The 16,042-nt window shown below is 48.0% G+C and overlaps 1 protein-coding gene across 1 annotated transcript; it reads left to right on the forward strand.

Moving 5' to 3' along the window:
• Positions 1 to 362: 362 nt before the first annotated feature.
• BOLA3 (bolA family member 3) lies at positions 363 to 16,042 on the forward strand. Its single transcript, XM_004369188.2, has 4 exons — positions 363 to 442; positions 4,236 to 4,359; positions 6,462 to 6,550; positions 15,745 to 16,042. The coding sequence occupies exons 1-4, from the start codon at positions 389 to 391 to the stop codon at positions 15,808 to 15,810; spliced, it is 333 nt and encodes a 110-aa protein (XP_004369245.1). The 5' UTR covers positions 363 to 388; the 3' UTR covers positions 15,811 to 16,042.

Raw genomic sequence — 16,042 nt, forward strand, 5'->3', positions numbered from 1 at the left:
CCATTGGCAATAGCCTCGGAACTTGTGTCCTTGTCTCCAAGTTCAGCTCCCTACAAGCGCTCCTTCACACAGGAGCCAGAAGGATCTTTCAGGAGCCAGGCCCCCGGGCCGAGTGCCCTGTGAGCGAGGGCACAGGGCGGGACCCTGGCAACGGCGACTGTGGATGGTTAATGGTGGCGCTTCCCGAGCTTTGGAGGCCCGGGCGATGCGGGGTCCGGGCCAGGGCTGAGTCGGGGGCGGGGCCGGGGCTGAGTCGGGGGTGGGGCCGGGTGGCCGCGGCCTCCGGGCGGTAGGTGGCGACCTCGCCAGCGCCTGCGGCTCTCTGTCCCTGTCTCCACTCCTTTCGTGCGACACGGTGACCTCGGTCGGCGGGCCGCGTGAGCCGGGTATGGCGGCGTGGGGCCCGGCCGCGGCAGCTCCTCTGCTCCGCGGGATCCGCGGGGTGAGCCGGGCGGGGGCCGGGGCTACTCTACCCGGGGCGGGGGCTGCAGAGGGACCAAGGGTTCCAGGACTCGCGAAGCGGCCTCAGCGTCCTTGTTCTCGTTTATTCATTCATTCATTCCATGGGCCCCGGCAACGGGTATTTGGATAAGTATCAGACCCCCGCGCGCCCTGGGGGAGCTCCCGAGCGGAGTAGAGGTCGGGGGTAAGGGGGACAAACACAGAAACAGTCATAAGACAGTGGGCACAGGAAAAAGAAATGTTGATTTACAAATGTTGGCATAGAAGTCATACCCCAGAGCCCTGGTGTGAGCGCCGGAGACTGGGAAGGGATCTGGAAACCCCGGCCAGCCCTCTGTGACCTTGACTCTGGAGCTACATGCAGAGTAGGAGCCCCCCAGAGAGCGCCTCACCACGCCACTCTCCTAATCTTCTGTCCCCTTTCTAATTCATCCTTCTGCCCCTTCTTACCCCCTTTTTTCTTTTCTGCGTTCCTCCTTCTCCCCTGCTGGTCTTGCAGCCGCTTCCCCTTTGGGTGAAGAACAGTTCTGCTGGTGACCTTCAGCGTGGACAGTCCTCGTCTGGGGATTTTGTCAGCAGATTGTTCTTTTGGGTAGGAGTTTGAACTAAAGGCTGCTGCCCACAGTTCTGCTAAGATGAAAGAAAGGCTTCTCCCATGGATTCTGCGGTGCTAGCCATCTTCATCCCTTCCTGACTACCACTTCTGCCTGCCCCCAGATTACCCTTCTGCCTCTGCCCTCTAGAACCGCCCACTCCCTGCACTCTTACACCCGCAACAGGAATTTTCTGTTCTGCCCCTCTATACAGCAGACAGCTTAACTCCAGACCTTTCTCCTGACCCCAGGTCTGCATCTCCAACTGCCAGCCAGACTTCTTTGTGGATGCCTAGTATCTTGTGGTTTGTCCCTCACTCATTCATTCATTCATTCATTCATCACCTAGTCTTGCTGAGGGCCTGCCCTGGACACAGCTCTGGAACACTGCAGTTAACAGGAGAGGCTCGGTCTTGGCCTTTAAGACTGGTGAGAGAAGCAGTGAACAGGGAATTTTAAAGAATGTGCTATGAGGTTGTATGACACAGAACCGAGGATGCAGTACTGAGTGTGTGTAGCAGCACAAGAGTGGTACCTGGTGAATGGGGTAGTACCTTTGCTGACAGCCCTGGTGTTCTCCCAGGCTCCCTTGCCATCCACGTCCAGTCAGGGACCAAAGACCGTAGCATCTTTCTTTGTAATGCCTCTCATTTTTGCATCTTTCCTGATAAACTTCTTAAGGAATTGTTTCATGCAGTTTCCTTTTGTACCAAGAGCCTTCACTGGGGTTACATCACCTGCGTGACAAACTCTGAAATCTTTAGCCTGGTACGCAAGGCCTGCTGTAATCTATTTTCATTCTCCCTTTTCAGCAAGTGCTCAACCAAGCCAAGTGGCTGCTGACCTGGTTTTCTGTTCCTTCACTCCTAGGGGATGAGATACATTCCCATCAGGAGCCCTGGCTTCCTTTGGTGGCCACTGGTTGAGGGGTGGGGGTGGAGGGACTCTTGCCAATAGTAAGTAATATAAAACTCTTCCTCCTTCAGTTGGTTTAATAGAATTCTGCCTCTCCTCCCCAGTGAGTATTAGCATGTGGTGCAAAGGGTAGCCAAGTCCCTGGGTGGTACAAATGATTAACACACTTGGCTGCTAACCAAAAAGTTGGAGGTTCAAGTCCACCCACGGGCACGTCAGAAGAAAGGTCTAGTGATCTACTTCCAGAAAAGCCAGCCAACCGTAAGGAGCACACTTCTACTCTGAGACACATGGGGTCGCCATGAGTCAGAATCGACTCCACGACAACTAGTACTGGTTGCAAAGGGTAACTGGCTTACTGAGCAGTAAGTCACAGGTCACATCCCTTTGGGGAGGATGTGGCATGTTAATCAGGCCTAAAGGGTGGGTGGAATTTCACCCCAACGTGTGGGGCAGTGTGGATGGGCAGCCGTGGTAGCCTAGCAAGGCCTACCTGAGGTGAACTGCGTGGCTTCTCTCCTGTCTGCCTCTTACGGACCCAGCCTTGGTTGCACATTACCTTGTGCCTTGGTTTCCTCACTTATAAAACTGTGATGATAGTGTCTCTCTCAAATTATCATGTGAGTTAAACATTTGTTGAATTCAGTATTTGGCCTTGTCTTAAAGTGAGTGACAGGTAATCCCTGACTTAAGATGGGGTTTCCTTCCAACAACTCTGTCATAAGTCAATTCTGATGTAAGTAGAATATCTCTTTTTTTTTTTTTTTTTAGTTTTTGTAGCCTGCTATACGGAGTGTTTTGAACAGTAAATTATAACACTGAACATGTATGAGCAAACATCTGAGAATGATAACATCAGCAAATTACACACTGCAACATTATATGTAGTAGCAAACCAACCCATTGCCGTCCATTTGATTCCAACTCATAGTGACCCTGTAAGACAGAGGAGAACTGCCCCATAGGGTTTCCAAGGCTGTAACCTTTATTTTTATTTTATTTTATTTTTTTATTGTTGTAGTTTAAATGAAGTTTACATTTCAAGTTAGTCTCCCATACAAAAATTTATACATACTTTGTTATGTGACTATAATTGTTCTCCCCATACTGTAACAGCACACTCCTCCTTTCCACCCCTGATTCCCCATGTCCATTCAACCAGCTCCTAACCCTCTCTGCCTTCCCATCTCACCTCTGGACAGAAGCTGCCCGTTTAGTCTCTTGTATCTACTTGAGCTAAGAGACACACTCTTCACGAGTATCACCTTATGTCCCACAGTCCAGTCCAATCCCTGTCTGAAGAGTTGGCTGTAGAAATTGTTTTAGTTCTGGGCTGATAGAGAATCCAGGGGCTATGCTTTCCGAGGTTCCTCCAGTCTCAGTCAGACCATTAAGTCTGGTCTTCTTACTAGAATTTCAGTTCTGCACCCCACCTTTCTCCTGCTCCATTAGGGACTCTTGTGTTCCCTGTCAATTCAGTTGTTGGTGGTAGCCAGGCACCATCTCGTTCTTCTGGACTCAGGCTGATGCAGTCTCTGGTTTATGTGGCTCTTTCTGTCTCTTGTGCTACTACTTTCCTTGTGTCTTTGGTGTTCTTCATTCTCCTTTACTTCAGGTGATTGGGACCAATTGATGCATCTTAGATAGCCGCTCACTAGTTTTTAAGACCTTAGACACCACTCACCAAAGTAGGATGCAGAACATTTTCTTAATAAGCTTTGTTATGCCAACTGACCTAGATGTCCCTTGAAAGCATGGTCCCCAGACCCCTACCGCTGCTACTCTGTCTCTCAAAATGTTTGATTGTATTCAGGAAACTTCTTAGCTTTGGTTTCCAAGGCTGTAATCTTTATGGAAGCAGACTGTCACATCTTTCTCCTGCGGAGTGGCTGGTGGGTTCTAACCGCCAACCTTTTCCGTTAGTAGCCAAGCGCTTAACCGCTGTGCTACCAGGGCTCCTGTATGTAGTACATATAACTGAAAGAAAAAGAAAAGGCAGTCCTACATGCGGTTCATCATAAGTCAAATACATCGTAAGTCAGGGACTACCTGTGTTTACAATTACAAAACAAAAACTATTCTGCGTCCCAAGGCACTTAAATGGACACCTGACTCCTCACAGCCCTGCTAAGTCTGGGCTGATGCTGCTGAGGTGCAAGGGAGGGGGACTGCTTTGCAAGGGAAATGGCAGGTGGGGCGTGCACAGTGGCCCCAGCAGGAGCAGCGCCATCTTGCCTTGACTCTTCTCTCTGCTCTGGGTGACAGCTTCCTCTTTTCTACCATGTACATCGGATGTTTGCCTCCCAGACTGAGGGGGAGCTCAAAGTGACCCAAATTCTCAAAGAAAAGTTTCCTGGAGCGACAGCTATCAAAGTCACCGACATTTCAGGTAATGTTGTCTCTCAACCTTCCCTCGAGCTTTGGTGGGATTTTGTCCTCTGGAGGGGCAGAAGGCAGGGGGCTTGCTGTCAGTGGTTTCTCGGTGTGCATGGGTTTTGGACAGGTGGAACCCAGCCTCTCCCACCTGAGGGGAGAAGGTAAGGATTCAGAAACACCCTCAGGGAACTGGGGGTGAGGCCCAGCAGGAGGATTCAAGGTCACCATTCTGGTCCAGCTAAGGTGAGGTCCTTTAGTCACCCCACGCTCAGGTCCACAGTCTTTAATTTCCCCTCATTCTTCTGACACTAGAATGTCAGAGCTGAAGCGGACCCCAGGAGGGTTTGGTCCAGCTCCCTCCCTTTCCCCATGAGGAGACAAGCCCAGAGGCCAAAGGGCCTGTCCAGCCCCTCACAGGGAGGAGGCTGTAGACCTGGAAGCAGAGCCAAGACCCAGGGCAGACTCTCCCAAGCTAGTTCCCAGCCCCAGCCAGGCTGTCTTTCTGAGGTGGCTACTGGCACCTCAGAATTTCGGGCTGGCTGCGTGTTAGGAACAGGCTGGGGAATCAACTTCTGCACCCACAGGATGGGGAAGATAGGGCCTTTATCCAGAGGCACACGTGCACCAGCTAGCCGGGGGCAGGGGGCAGCTAGATGGGCATCGACCTGGGCCTCCCCGACACCCTGACACAGCCTCTGCCACTCAGCATTTTTCGAAGGCTCGCTGACTGCACTGAGAACTGAACGTTTACAGGATTTGGGAGAAAGTTTAGAAAGAACGATTTTCTTCTGGCAACTTTAGAAAATTTATAAATCTAAAAACCTTTTGGAATGCTCGTTCGGGTAAGGGCTCTGCAGGGGTCCCAGCAATTGCTGAGGCCTTGATGCCATAGCCTTGCCGCTGCCCCAGGCCCAGGGCAGAGCTGGAACTTGACCTCCGGTCTGGCTTTGCCTAGCTTGAACAGAGTACAGAAAGGGAGTCAAGGGCAGGGGACCTGGTGGAACCGGGACTCCTAGAACCGGGACTCCTAGAACACATTATAAGCAAAGCAAAGCAAAACCTGTGGAGTAAATTGCACCTGTCACGTGATGGCCTGCTGTTAACAGCACAGGGGAGATTGTCTTCTCATCCCAGTTATCTGGTGCAGGACCAGCATGTTTTATCATCAGTCCTCAGAACTAGCTCTCCAGCTGTGTGGAGACAAAGCTTGGGAGGGGGATGGATGGGCCCACCATATGCTCTGCCTAGAGAACCACCTGGAACTTCTCCATAAAGCTCCCTCTGGAAGTCCACCCAGGGTGAAACACTTAAAGTTGCTCTGCAGACCAAAAAGAACCCCTAGGTGGTACAAATGGTTAACGTGCTTGGCTGCTAACCAAAAGGTTGGAAGTTTGAGTCCACCCAGAAGCGCCTCAGAAGAAAGGCCTGGCAATCTACTTCCAAAACATCAGCCATCGAAACCCCTATGGAGCACAGTTGTACTCTGACACCCATGGGGTCTCCATGAGTCAGAATTGACTTGACGGCAACTGTTTGGTTTTCTTTTGTTTTTTGGTAGACCAAGAAGTGCTAGAGAGCCACAGGCGGCTCCGTACTCAGCTTGGTGACAGGTTTCGTCGCAATGCCGTGGCCCTGTGTCTCTCACCCTTCCTTGTTCCTTTCTTTTCTTTAAGAGAGTATTACACACACTATTTCAAACCAAATGTTATGCAAGTTTGCATTTTGAAAAATACTGATTGCTAGTCGTTTAGAAGGCGGAACCCTGAGATTCAGTCCTTCCCACCGCTTCCCATCACATTTGTTGGCCTTGTAAAGGAAAATACCATACATTTCCTAGGTTTCCCATGCTTTGTGTCTCACCATTCCTGCCCACAGTAATAACCCTGGGTATTTTTGCCTTGTAAAAGGAAAAGCAAATTTTGGATTGAGGCTGCCTGTCGGGGAAGAGTTTGTAGTCAGATTGTAGGTGATGGTCTTTTTCTTACCAATTTTAGCAACTTTCTTTTATACTGAGTAACAATAGTCAGACTTTCTTTGGATTCTGCAGGTACTTCAAGGACATGTGGGACTGTGGCTTAACTTAATCGAAATGCTTTCAAATCGTGTTTCCTTTAGGAGGCTGTGGGGCGATGTATGAAATCCAAATAGAATCAGAAGATTTTAAGGAGAAGAGAACCGTCCAGCAGCACCAGATGGTTAACCAGGTCAGTAGAGGCACAGATGCTCCTTAACTTCTGGCCGTCAGCATGGGAAAGGGCTGCCGAGTGTGGTGGTATTTTTTACTGTCAGTTCTGTGACAGAATAATGCCTTATGACTTAGTTTGCCAGGGCTGTCATAACCGAAACACCACAGTTAGGTAGCTTTATAGAACAGAAATGTATTTTCTCACGGCCTGGAGGCTGAAAGTCCAAATCAGGGTGTTGGCCATATTGATTCCTTCTCAGGGCCTTTCTCCCAGTTGCAGACTAAGGTTAATATGCTCCTCCACCCTCTGACACCTGTGTTTGCCAGCATCTTCTGCCTTAGGTCTTAGATACTGAAGTCCCTCTTGTCAGCCCCTGAGGTCTGTCAGCCCTTTGTGGGCTGCTTCCCTTTGGGACCCATCTCTGGATTCCTCATGGAGCCCTGTCTTCCCCTTGGCTGTGGGCACCTGCAGCCCTGCAATGTGCTGGCGCTCAGACCTGGAGGTCTGGGGTGGGGCAGCAACCACCTTGTTCCTCCAGAAACTTCCAGCCCCACATAATCTTCAGGGATCGGAGTCAAGGTGGAAGATAAGTCAGGGAAGGCCTGGCTGGCCCAGATCACCCCAACCCATGACACTCTGGGTTTTGTCCCCAGAACTACTCTGGCCACCTGGTGAGATCAGACTGACAGGGGGACTGTTAATTTGAGCACAGCCCTTGGCCTGAAGCCATGGTTACAAATGGTCGAGGACATGGGTTCTGGAGTCAGACTGCCCATGTTTCAAATCCAGGCTCTACTTTCTAGCTGTGTGACCTTGGGCAAGTTACTCAACCTCCCTGTACCTCCATCTCCTAATCTGACAGGGTTGGTGATAAAGGACATGCAGGGCACTGAGAATAGCGACACACAGTAAGCTCTCAGTAAAGACCAGCCACCATCATCACTGTCATCTACAACAGTGGGAAACACCTGGGCCAAGTCCAGGCAGGAGGGCAGTGACTCCCTTATTTGGGGGAATGTGGTCTGCGCCGTCTTGGGTCCAAGGTTTACTCTGGGTGCCTACAGCAACGTGCACTCCCTCATCACTGTCCTGCTCACACCTACCACGTAGTAAACCCCACTGCTTGCCCGTCGTCCCCCTAGAAAGCAGACGTGGTGCCGGCGGGGGCTGAGTCTGTTGTGTCGACTGCCGTGCCCCCCTACCCCACACTTAACAAAGGACCTGAACACAGAAGGAGATCACTCAGTGCGTGCTGAGTGACTGCCTATTTGCAGACTGTAAGGAGAGCAGATTGTTTGGTTACTGCTTACAGAGAAAGGAAATGTTTAGTGCCTGCGAGGTGTTCCATTTCAGAGAATCCATTTCCTGGCATTGGTCTGTGTCAAGCTTAAATCTATGCTTTTCACCTGGAGCAGCCACAGATTGGCCTACTGTAAACCAAAAAAACAAACCCACTGCAGTCAAGTCGATTCCAACTCATGATGACCCCATGGATTACAGAGTAGAACTGCTGGTGCAAACAGTTAAGCGCTCGACCACTAGCTGAAAAGTTGGCGCCTAGGAAGACAGGCCTGGCGATCTGCTTCCAAAAGGTTACAGCCTTGAAAACCCTATGCAGCAGTTCTGCTCTGCACACTGGGTCATCATGAGTCAGAATTAACTTGACAGCAAACAACAACAATCTTTATAGAAGCAGATTGCCAGGCCTTTCTTCTGTGGTGCCGCTGGGTGGGTTTGAACTGCCAAGCTTTAGGTTAGTAGGCGAGCATAAACCATTTGTGCCACGCAGTGATCTCTGGGTGATTATAGGGACCACTTTTCCACCAAGCATTGCTTGTCTTGTAGGTCATACAGCCCACACTGGGTGCCTGCAGCCACTGAGGCAGGGTTGGTGGGGGAGCAAGGGGGCTCTTTGAGCTGGACATAGATGTGTTCCTTGGCCTAGACCCTCAACTTGTACCAAAAAACCAAACTAGTTGCTATCGAGTCGATTCCAACTCATAATAACCCTATAGGACAGAGTAGAACAGCCCCATAGGGTTTCCAAGGAGCGGCCGGTGGATTCAAACAGCTAGCCTTTTGGTTAGCAGACAAACGCTTAACCACTGCACCACCAGGGCCCCTCAGCTTGTACAGAGACCCTAATTAGCTACAGCAAGTCGTTAGGACTTTAATGCATCTGTTTAAATGTGTTGATGCGGTCCTTGTCCAGAGTAAGTCATTTCTTCAGGAGTAATTGCCCATCCACGGTGTCTGGGCTGTCAGGAGTGGGGACCTGGTGTCCTGGGCCACAGCAAAGCTCCCCTAGTTGATCTTTCCTCTTCCCCGTTACACTTAGTAACAGCCATCCTGGTGCCGTAGTCTCCAGAGTTTTGGGCTCAAAAAGGCCCTGAAAAGTTCACCTGGTCTGTCTGATTCTGGAATGTCCTCCCAAACTTCTCAGCATATGGTCCCTGCTTGATTACCTGGGGTCAGGAACCCCTGCTATCACTACTCACACCTGCTTCACCCTCAGGAGTGAATTTAGTGGCTCCTCTGGGACCCTGCCTACATGTGGCAGCCCCTCAGGGGGCTCAGCCTCGCCCTGGTCCCACCATTCGTCTGCCATTTTCTGAAACAGTCACTGAGCATTGGCTCTGGCCCAGGCCCAGGGATGCCAGGATGACAAGTGTAGCCTTCAGAGGGAGCACCCCCCCGATCCTGGGGAGGCTGCAGTCGGGAACAGAACGAGCACTAAGTGAGCATTTGGGTTGGGTGGAGCTGGGTTCAGTCTTGGCTCCCCACTGGGTGGTGGGATCTGAGCCTCAGTTTTGGTATTGGTGAAGGGGGTGGCACATAGGATGGTGTGACGGTTGCATGGGGTCATGACCACACGTGCTGGCATCGAGCTTGGCATGTGGAAGGCATTTGGTAAACGTTCATTGCCTTCTCCCCTTCTCCAGCCTCTTTCCCATCTGTGCCAGATCACCCTCCCCACAGAGCACCTCTGCCCGTGTCTTTCCGCTGCTCAGAGCACCCAGCTGTCCACTGTATTAGCTTCCTAGAGCTGCTGCAACAAAGTACCACAAAGTAGGTGCTTATAAGAACAGAAATTGATTGTCTCTGTTCTGGAGGCTAGGAGTCTGACTTCAGGGGGTCTCTGGGGCCATGCTCTCTGTGAGGCTCTAGGGAAAGGTTCTTTCTTGTCTCTCTCAGCCTCTGGGGGCCCCAGGCATTCCTTCGCTGGCTTGCAGCTACAGCAGAACTCAGTCACCACATGGCTGTCTTCCTTCTGTCTGTCTGCATTTCTCCTTTTTTATAAAGATGCTACTCAGATTGGAATAGCAGCCACCCTACTATGGTATGACCTCATGTCAACATCTTCGAAGACTGTATTTCCAAACAGAGTCTCATTCACAGGTACTGGGGGTTAGGAAGTCAACATAAATTTTGGGGGGACACAATTCAATCCATAACATGCATGGAGTCAAGTCCAACCTTCCTAGCCTGGGATTCAAGGTCGTCTGTGTGATCTGCCTCAGTCTTTCCAACTCCATGGCCTCACACTCCTCTCACTTGCCTGACTGGAGGCCAGGCTTTCCCCAAGGAATTGTGATGGGTTCCCAGCCTCCCCGACCCCCACCTGCCCAGACCCAGGGCTGCCTCCTCCACGCGTGGCCCTTCTCCCCCGGCCCCAGCCCCAGTGCAGGTACACACGGTCCCTCTGAACACTGCCTCGGTCTGGAGCTAGCTTGTGGTCTGACAGTGCTCGTCACTGTCTGCCTTCAGTCCCTGTTCTGTGGACTTGTGTTACTTTCCCTTGCTGTTTTCCTCATTTTCCCATGCCCACTTCATCTGTGCCCCAGCACCCAACATAATGCTGTGGTCATACCCTGTCCTCAAAAATGTTTACCCAAGCTGCACCTTGTAAACCTGGGATGTGGGCCACCTTGCTTCCCCATCAGGCCTCAGTTTCCTCAATGGCACAGAGATCCAGGTGGTCTCTAAAGCCCTCTGTAGCTGTCAGATGCTGTGCCATGTGTTGGGGGCTCACAGTGGGCTACACAGAGCCGGAAGGACAGCATTGGGAAGAGTAAGTGTGCAGGGCATGAGGGGTCAAAGCCCAGAAGATTTCTCTGTCCAAGACCTTTCGCGTGAGGGTGTGGTGGGCTCTCACTTAGCCAAGGAGGCTTTAAGGAGGGGAGGCAGGTGGTGGCCCAGCCATGGTCACAGGGACAGCCTTGGGGAGCTCTCCATGCCTGCAGAAGTGTGTGGCCCAGGGGGCTGTGTCCTTTTCCCCCAGTGATGATGAGGCTTTTCCAGGGGCATTTCTGCTTGTCTGCAGAGTTGGGAGGGGCTTGCACAAGAATGTGGAGATGGTGGAGGTTGTGGGGCAGGTCAGGTGAGGCATCTTATTGGCTCCAAACACAACAGCAGTTCCTGGCATCAGGGCTAGATAGAAACAGGATGGAAACCAGGTGTGGCCAGGACTTCAGGATACCTGGGTTCATGCCTGGATTCTGTGACTCGCTTGCTGACTTGGGAAAGGGATAGACTCCCTCTACTTCATTTTTATAAATAAGGAGATAGGGCTAGATCATCTCTAAAGACCCTTTTGGCTCTGCAAAACTGACCTCATGTATTTGGATTCTTTTTGTTGTGACAGAGATCAGGTTAAAACTAGCATAAGCAAACAAAGGGAATTAACTGGCCCATGTAATGAAATTAACTGGTTTCCGGCACTTCTAGATTCAGGATCTTAAAGAAATTCTTCTGCTTTCCTGCTTTCATATTCTCTCTGTCTCTCAATCTGTGTCAGCTGTTGGCTTCTTTCTGTGTGTTGGCCTTATTTTCTCCTACTGGAGATGGGCTTTCTCTACATGGTGAGGAACACTGTCCCTAGCCTTCTCCAATTGACATTATGCCAGCATAGTGATCCAAGAGACAGGCTCCACGCTGAAAAATCCCAGAGGGGATTCTCATTGGTCCAGTTTGGGTCACATGTCACACCTGGGCCAGTCACATGGCCAGGGGACTGTATACTCATAGGCTGGGCCAGGGCCACATAACAACCTCAGAGTCAGGCCAGTTGGCATCCCCACCAGAAGCATGCCATTAAAGTGGAAAAGGAACAGTTCCCCAAGAGAAGGTAGATCGCTATACAGACTAAAGAAAAAATGTTCACCCCACTATTATCTGATTTTTGGCCTAGTATATAAAAGGATGTTGTCTCCTCTGCATTGATTATAAACTTGAATGGCCCAAGCCTCTCTCAGGTCTTGGAGGCCAACTCTCACCCAGCAACTGCAGAGGCTAAATGTTGGTTTGACTTTGGTAGTTTGTTCAGATCTGGGCCCTGGCACTGATTGTGGCCTTAAACAAGTCTCATAACTGCTTTGTATGTTATTTCCTGCTATAAAGTAAAATGGGGAAAATCTTGCTAACTGGTATGGTTTTAAAGAAATACTGTGGCAATGCAAAAGAGAATGAGGATGCTCCTTACGCCCGATATGGGAAAATCTCCAAGATCAGTGTTAGGGGAAGAAGCAAAGTGTAGAACAATGTGTTTGAAATGTTAGCATTTGTGTTTTAAAAAAGTTGTTGTTGTTAGGTGCAGTCCAGTCGATTCCGACTCATAGCGACCCTACATGCAATAGAATGAAACACTGCCCGGTGTTGCACCATCCTCATAATCCTTGCTATGTTTGAGCCCATTGTTGCAGCCACTGTGTCAGTCCATCTCCTTGAAGGTCTTCCTCTTTTTCGCTGACCCTCTACTTTACCAAGCATGATGTCCTTCTCCAGGGACTGGTCTCTCCTGATAGCATGTTGAAAGTACATGAGACAAGTCTCCCCATCCTTGCTTCTAAGGAGCATTCTGGCTGTACTTCTTCCAAAACAGATTTGTTTGTTCTTCTGGCAGTCCATGATATATTTAATATTCTTTGCCAACACCATAATTGAAAAGTACCAGTTCTTCAGTCTTCCTTATTCATTGTCCAGCTTTCACATGCATACAAGGCGATTGAAAACACCATAGCTTGGTCCTCAAAGTGACATGTTTGCTTTTTAACACTTTAAAGAGGTCTTTTAAGGCAGATTTGCCGAATGCAATACATCATTTGATTTCTTGACTGCGGCTTCATGGGTGTTGATTGTGGATCCAAGTAAAATGAAATCCTTGACAACTTCAATATTTTCTCTATTTATTATGATGTTGCTTGTTGGTCTAGTAGTGAGGATTTTTGTTTCTTTATGTTGAGGTGTAATCCGTACTGAAGACTATAGTCTTTGATCTTCATCAGTAAGTGCTTCAAGTTCTCTTTGCTTTCAGCAAGCAAGGCTGTGTCATCTGCATTCTCACAGGTTGTTAATGAATCTTCCTCCAGTCCTAATACTGCATTCTTCTTCATATAGTCCAGTCTCTCGGATTATTTACTCAGCATACAGATTGAATAAGTATGGTGAAAGGATACAACCCTGATGCCCACCTTTCCTGATTTTAAACAGTATCTCCTTGTTCTGTTCAAATGACTGCCTCTTGGTCTATGTATGTGTTCCTCATGAGCACAATTAAGTGTTTTGGAATTCCTGTTCTTTGCAATGTTATCCATAGTTTGTTAGATTCACACAGTCGAATGCCTTTGCATAGTCAATAAAACACAGGTAAACATCTTTCTAGTATTCTCTACTTTCAGCCAAGATCCATCTGACATCAGCAATGATATGCTCCGTTCCACGTCCTCTTCTGAATCTGGCTTGAAATTTCTGGCAGTTCCCTGTCAGTGTATTGCTGCAGCTGTTGGCTCTCTTCCAGTTGACTGTCCAGATGGCTGTCTTCCAAGTTGCTTGGCATAGACAAGTGAGCGCTTCCAGCATTGCATGCGTTTGTTGAAACATCTCAGTTGGTATTCCCTCAATTCCTGAGCCTTTTTTTTTTTATGCCAGTGCCTTCAGTGCAGCTTGGACTTCTTCCTTCAGTATCATCGGTTCTTAATCATTTGCTACCTCCTGAAATGGTTGAATGTCGACCAATTCTTTTTGGTACAGTGACTCCATGTATTCCTTCCATCTTCTTTTGATGCTTCCTGTGTCATTCAATATTTTGCCTGTAGAATCCTTCATATTGCAACTTGACTTGAATTTTTTCTTTGGTTCTTTCAGCTTGAGAAATTCCGAACGTGTTCTTCCTTTTTGGTTTTCTATCTCCAGGTCTTTGCACATGTCATTATAGTACTTTCTTTTGTCTTCTTGAGCTGCCCTTTGAAATCTTCTGTTCAGATCTTTTACTTCAAAATTTCTTCCATTTGCTTTAGCTTCTTTATGTTCAAGAGCAAGTTTCAGAGTCTCTTTCGACATCCATTTATGTCTTTTCTTTCTTTCTTGTCTTTTTAATGACCTCTTGTTTTTTTCATGTATGATGTCCTTGATGTCATTCCATGACTCATCTGGTCTTCGGTCATTAGTGTTCAGTGCTTCAAATCTATTCTTGAGACAGTCTTTAAGTTCAGGTGGGATATACTTAAGATTGTACTTTGGCTCTCATGGACTTATTTTAATTTTCTTCAGTTTCAGCTTGAACTTGCATAAGAGCAATTGATGGTCTTTTTCATAGATGGCCTCTGGCTTTGTTCTGGCCAATGATATTGAGCTTCTCCATTGTCTCCTTCTACAGACGTAGTCAATTTGATTCCTGTGTATTCCATCCAGCGAGATCCATGTGTATAATTGCTGTTTATGTTATTGAAAAAAGGTATTTCCAGTGAATAGGTCATTGGTCTTGCAAAATTCTGTCATTCAATCTCTGGCGTCGTTTCTATCACCGAGGTCATATTTTCCAACTACTGATCCTTCTTTGTTTCCAACCTTTGCATTCCAATCACCAATAATTACCAATGCATCTTGATTGCATGTTTGATCAATTTCAGACTGCAGAAGTTGGCAAAAATCTTCAGTTTCTTCATCTTTGGCATTAGTGGTTGGTGTGTAAATTTGAATTAGAGTCATATTAATTGGTCTTCCTTGTGGACATATGGATATTATCCTATCACTCACAGAGTTGTACTTCAGGATAGATCTTGAAATGTTCTTTTTGACAATGAATTCGATGCCATTCCTCTTCAGTTTGTCATTCCAGGCATAGTAGACTATATGATTGTGTGATTCAAAATGGCTAATACCAGTCCATTTCAGCTAATGCCTAGGATATTGATCTTCAAGTATTCCGTTTCATTTTTGACAACTTCCAGTTTCCTAGATTCATACTTCATGCATTCCATGTTCCAATTATTAATGGATGTTTGCAGCTGTTTCTTCTCATTTTGAGTTGTTCCACATTAGCAAATGAAGGTCCAGAAAGCTTTACTCCATCCATGTTATTAAGGTTGACTCTACTTTGAGGGTGAGCCCTGGTGGCGCAGTGGTTAAAGTGATCGACTGCTAACTGAAAGTTTGGCAGTTTAAAACCACCAGTGGCTCTGTGGGAGAAAGATGTGGCAGCCTGTTTCCCTAGAGATTTACAGCCTTGGAAACCATATGGGGTCGGAACTGACTCGACAGCAGTGGGTTTTGGGTTTTTCTACTTTGAGGACACAGCCCTTCGCCAGCCGTATTTTGAGTGCCTTCCAACCTGAGGGGCTCATCTTCCAGCACTATATCAGACAGTATTCCACTGCTATCCATAAGGTTTTCACTGGCCAGTTTTTTCAGAAGTAGATCATTAGGTTCTTCTTCTTAGTCTGTCTTAGTCTGGAAGCTCCACTGAAACCTGTCCACCATGAGTGACCCTGCTGGCATTTGGAATACCGGTGGCATAGCTTCCAGCATCTCAGCAACATGCAAGCCACCACAGTACAACAAACTGACAGACGAGTGGTAGTAATGGCGTAGAATATACATTCAGATTAGCGTGAATAGGCATTAAAAAATTCCTGCAAGGATACACAAGAAACTAACAACAGTTCCTATTTGTAGGTCAGGGTGGAGACTGGGTGGAGCACAGGTGTGGGAGGAAGACCTTACTGTATGCCTTTTTATACCTTTTGATTTTTTGAGCTACATTAGGTATTTAAACATTAAAAAAAACATTTTCCATAAACAGGGGAAAAAACTGCTTAAACAAAGTGTGTGCGAAGTCTCTTACAGGTATAGAGCTATACAAAAATACTCTAATAGAGGCTCATTGAAATCACTGTCAAATATGAAATCAATGATGGTGCTCTTTTCTCACTCAGGCACTAAAAGAAGAAATCAAAGAAATGCATGGACTGCGGATATTCACCTCCGTCCCCAAACACTGAACACGCCTTGGCCGCGCTGCTACTTAAAACCTTTGAAGAACTTGACTGTCACTGGTTTTTCCTAGGCATTTGCCAAAAGATTTATCTACTTTGTTCATAGACGTTTCTATATTATAATTATAGAGGAATATGTTATCTATGTAGGTGTTAATTAAAGGCAACGGGCAACCGAGGTTTTAGAAGGGCTATTTGCACTGCTTCTAGTTCCTTTACTTCGGAAGCAACATTGTTT

Source organism: Trichechus manatus, unplaced genomic scaffold (assembly GCF_000243295.1).
Source record: "Trichechus manatus latirostris isolate Lorelei unplaced genomic scaffold, TriManLat1.0 scaffold00004, whole genome shotgun sequence".
In the NCBI taxonomy this organism is placed as follows: Eukaryota; Metazoa; Chordata; class Mammalia; order Sirenia; family Trichechidae; genus Trichechus; species Trichechus manatus.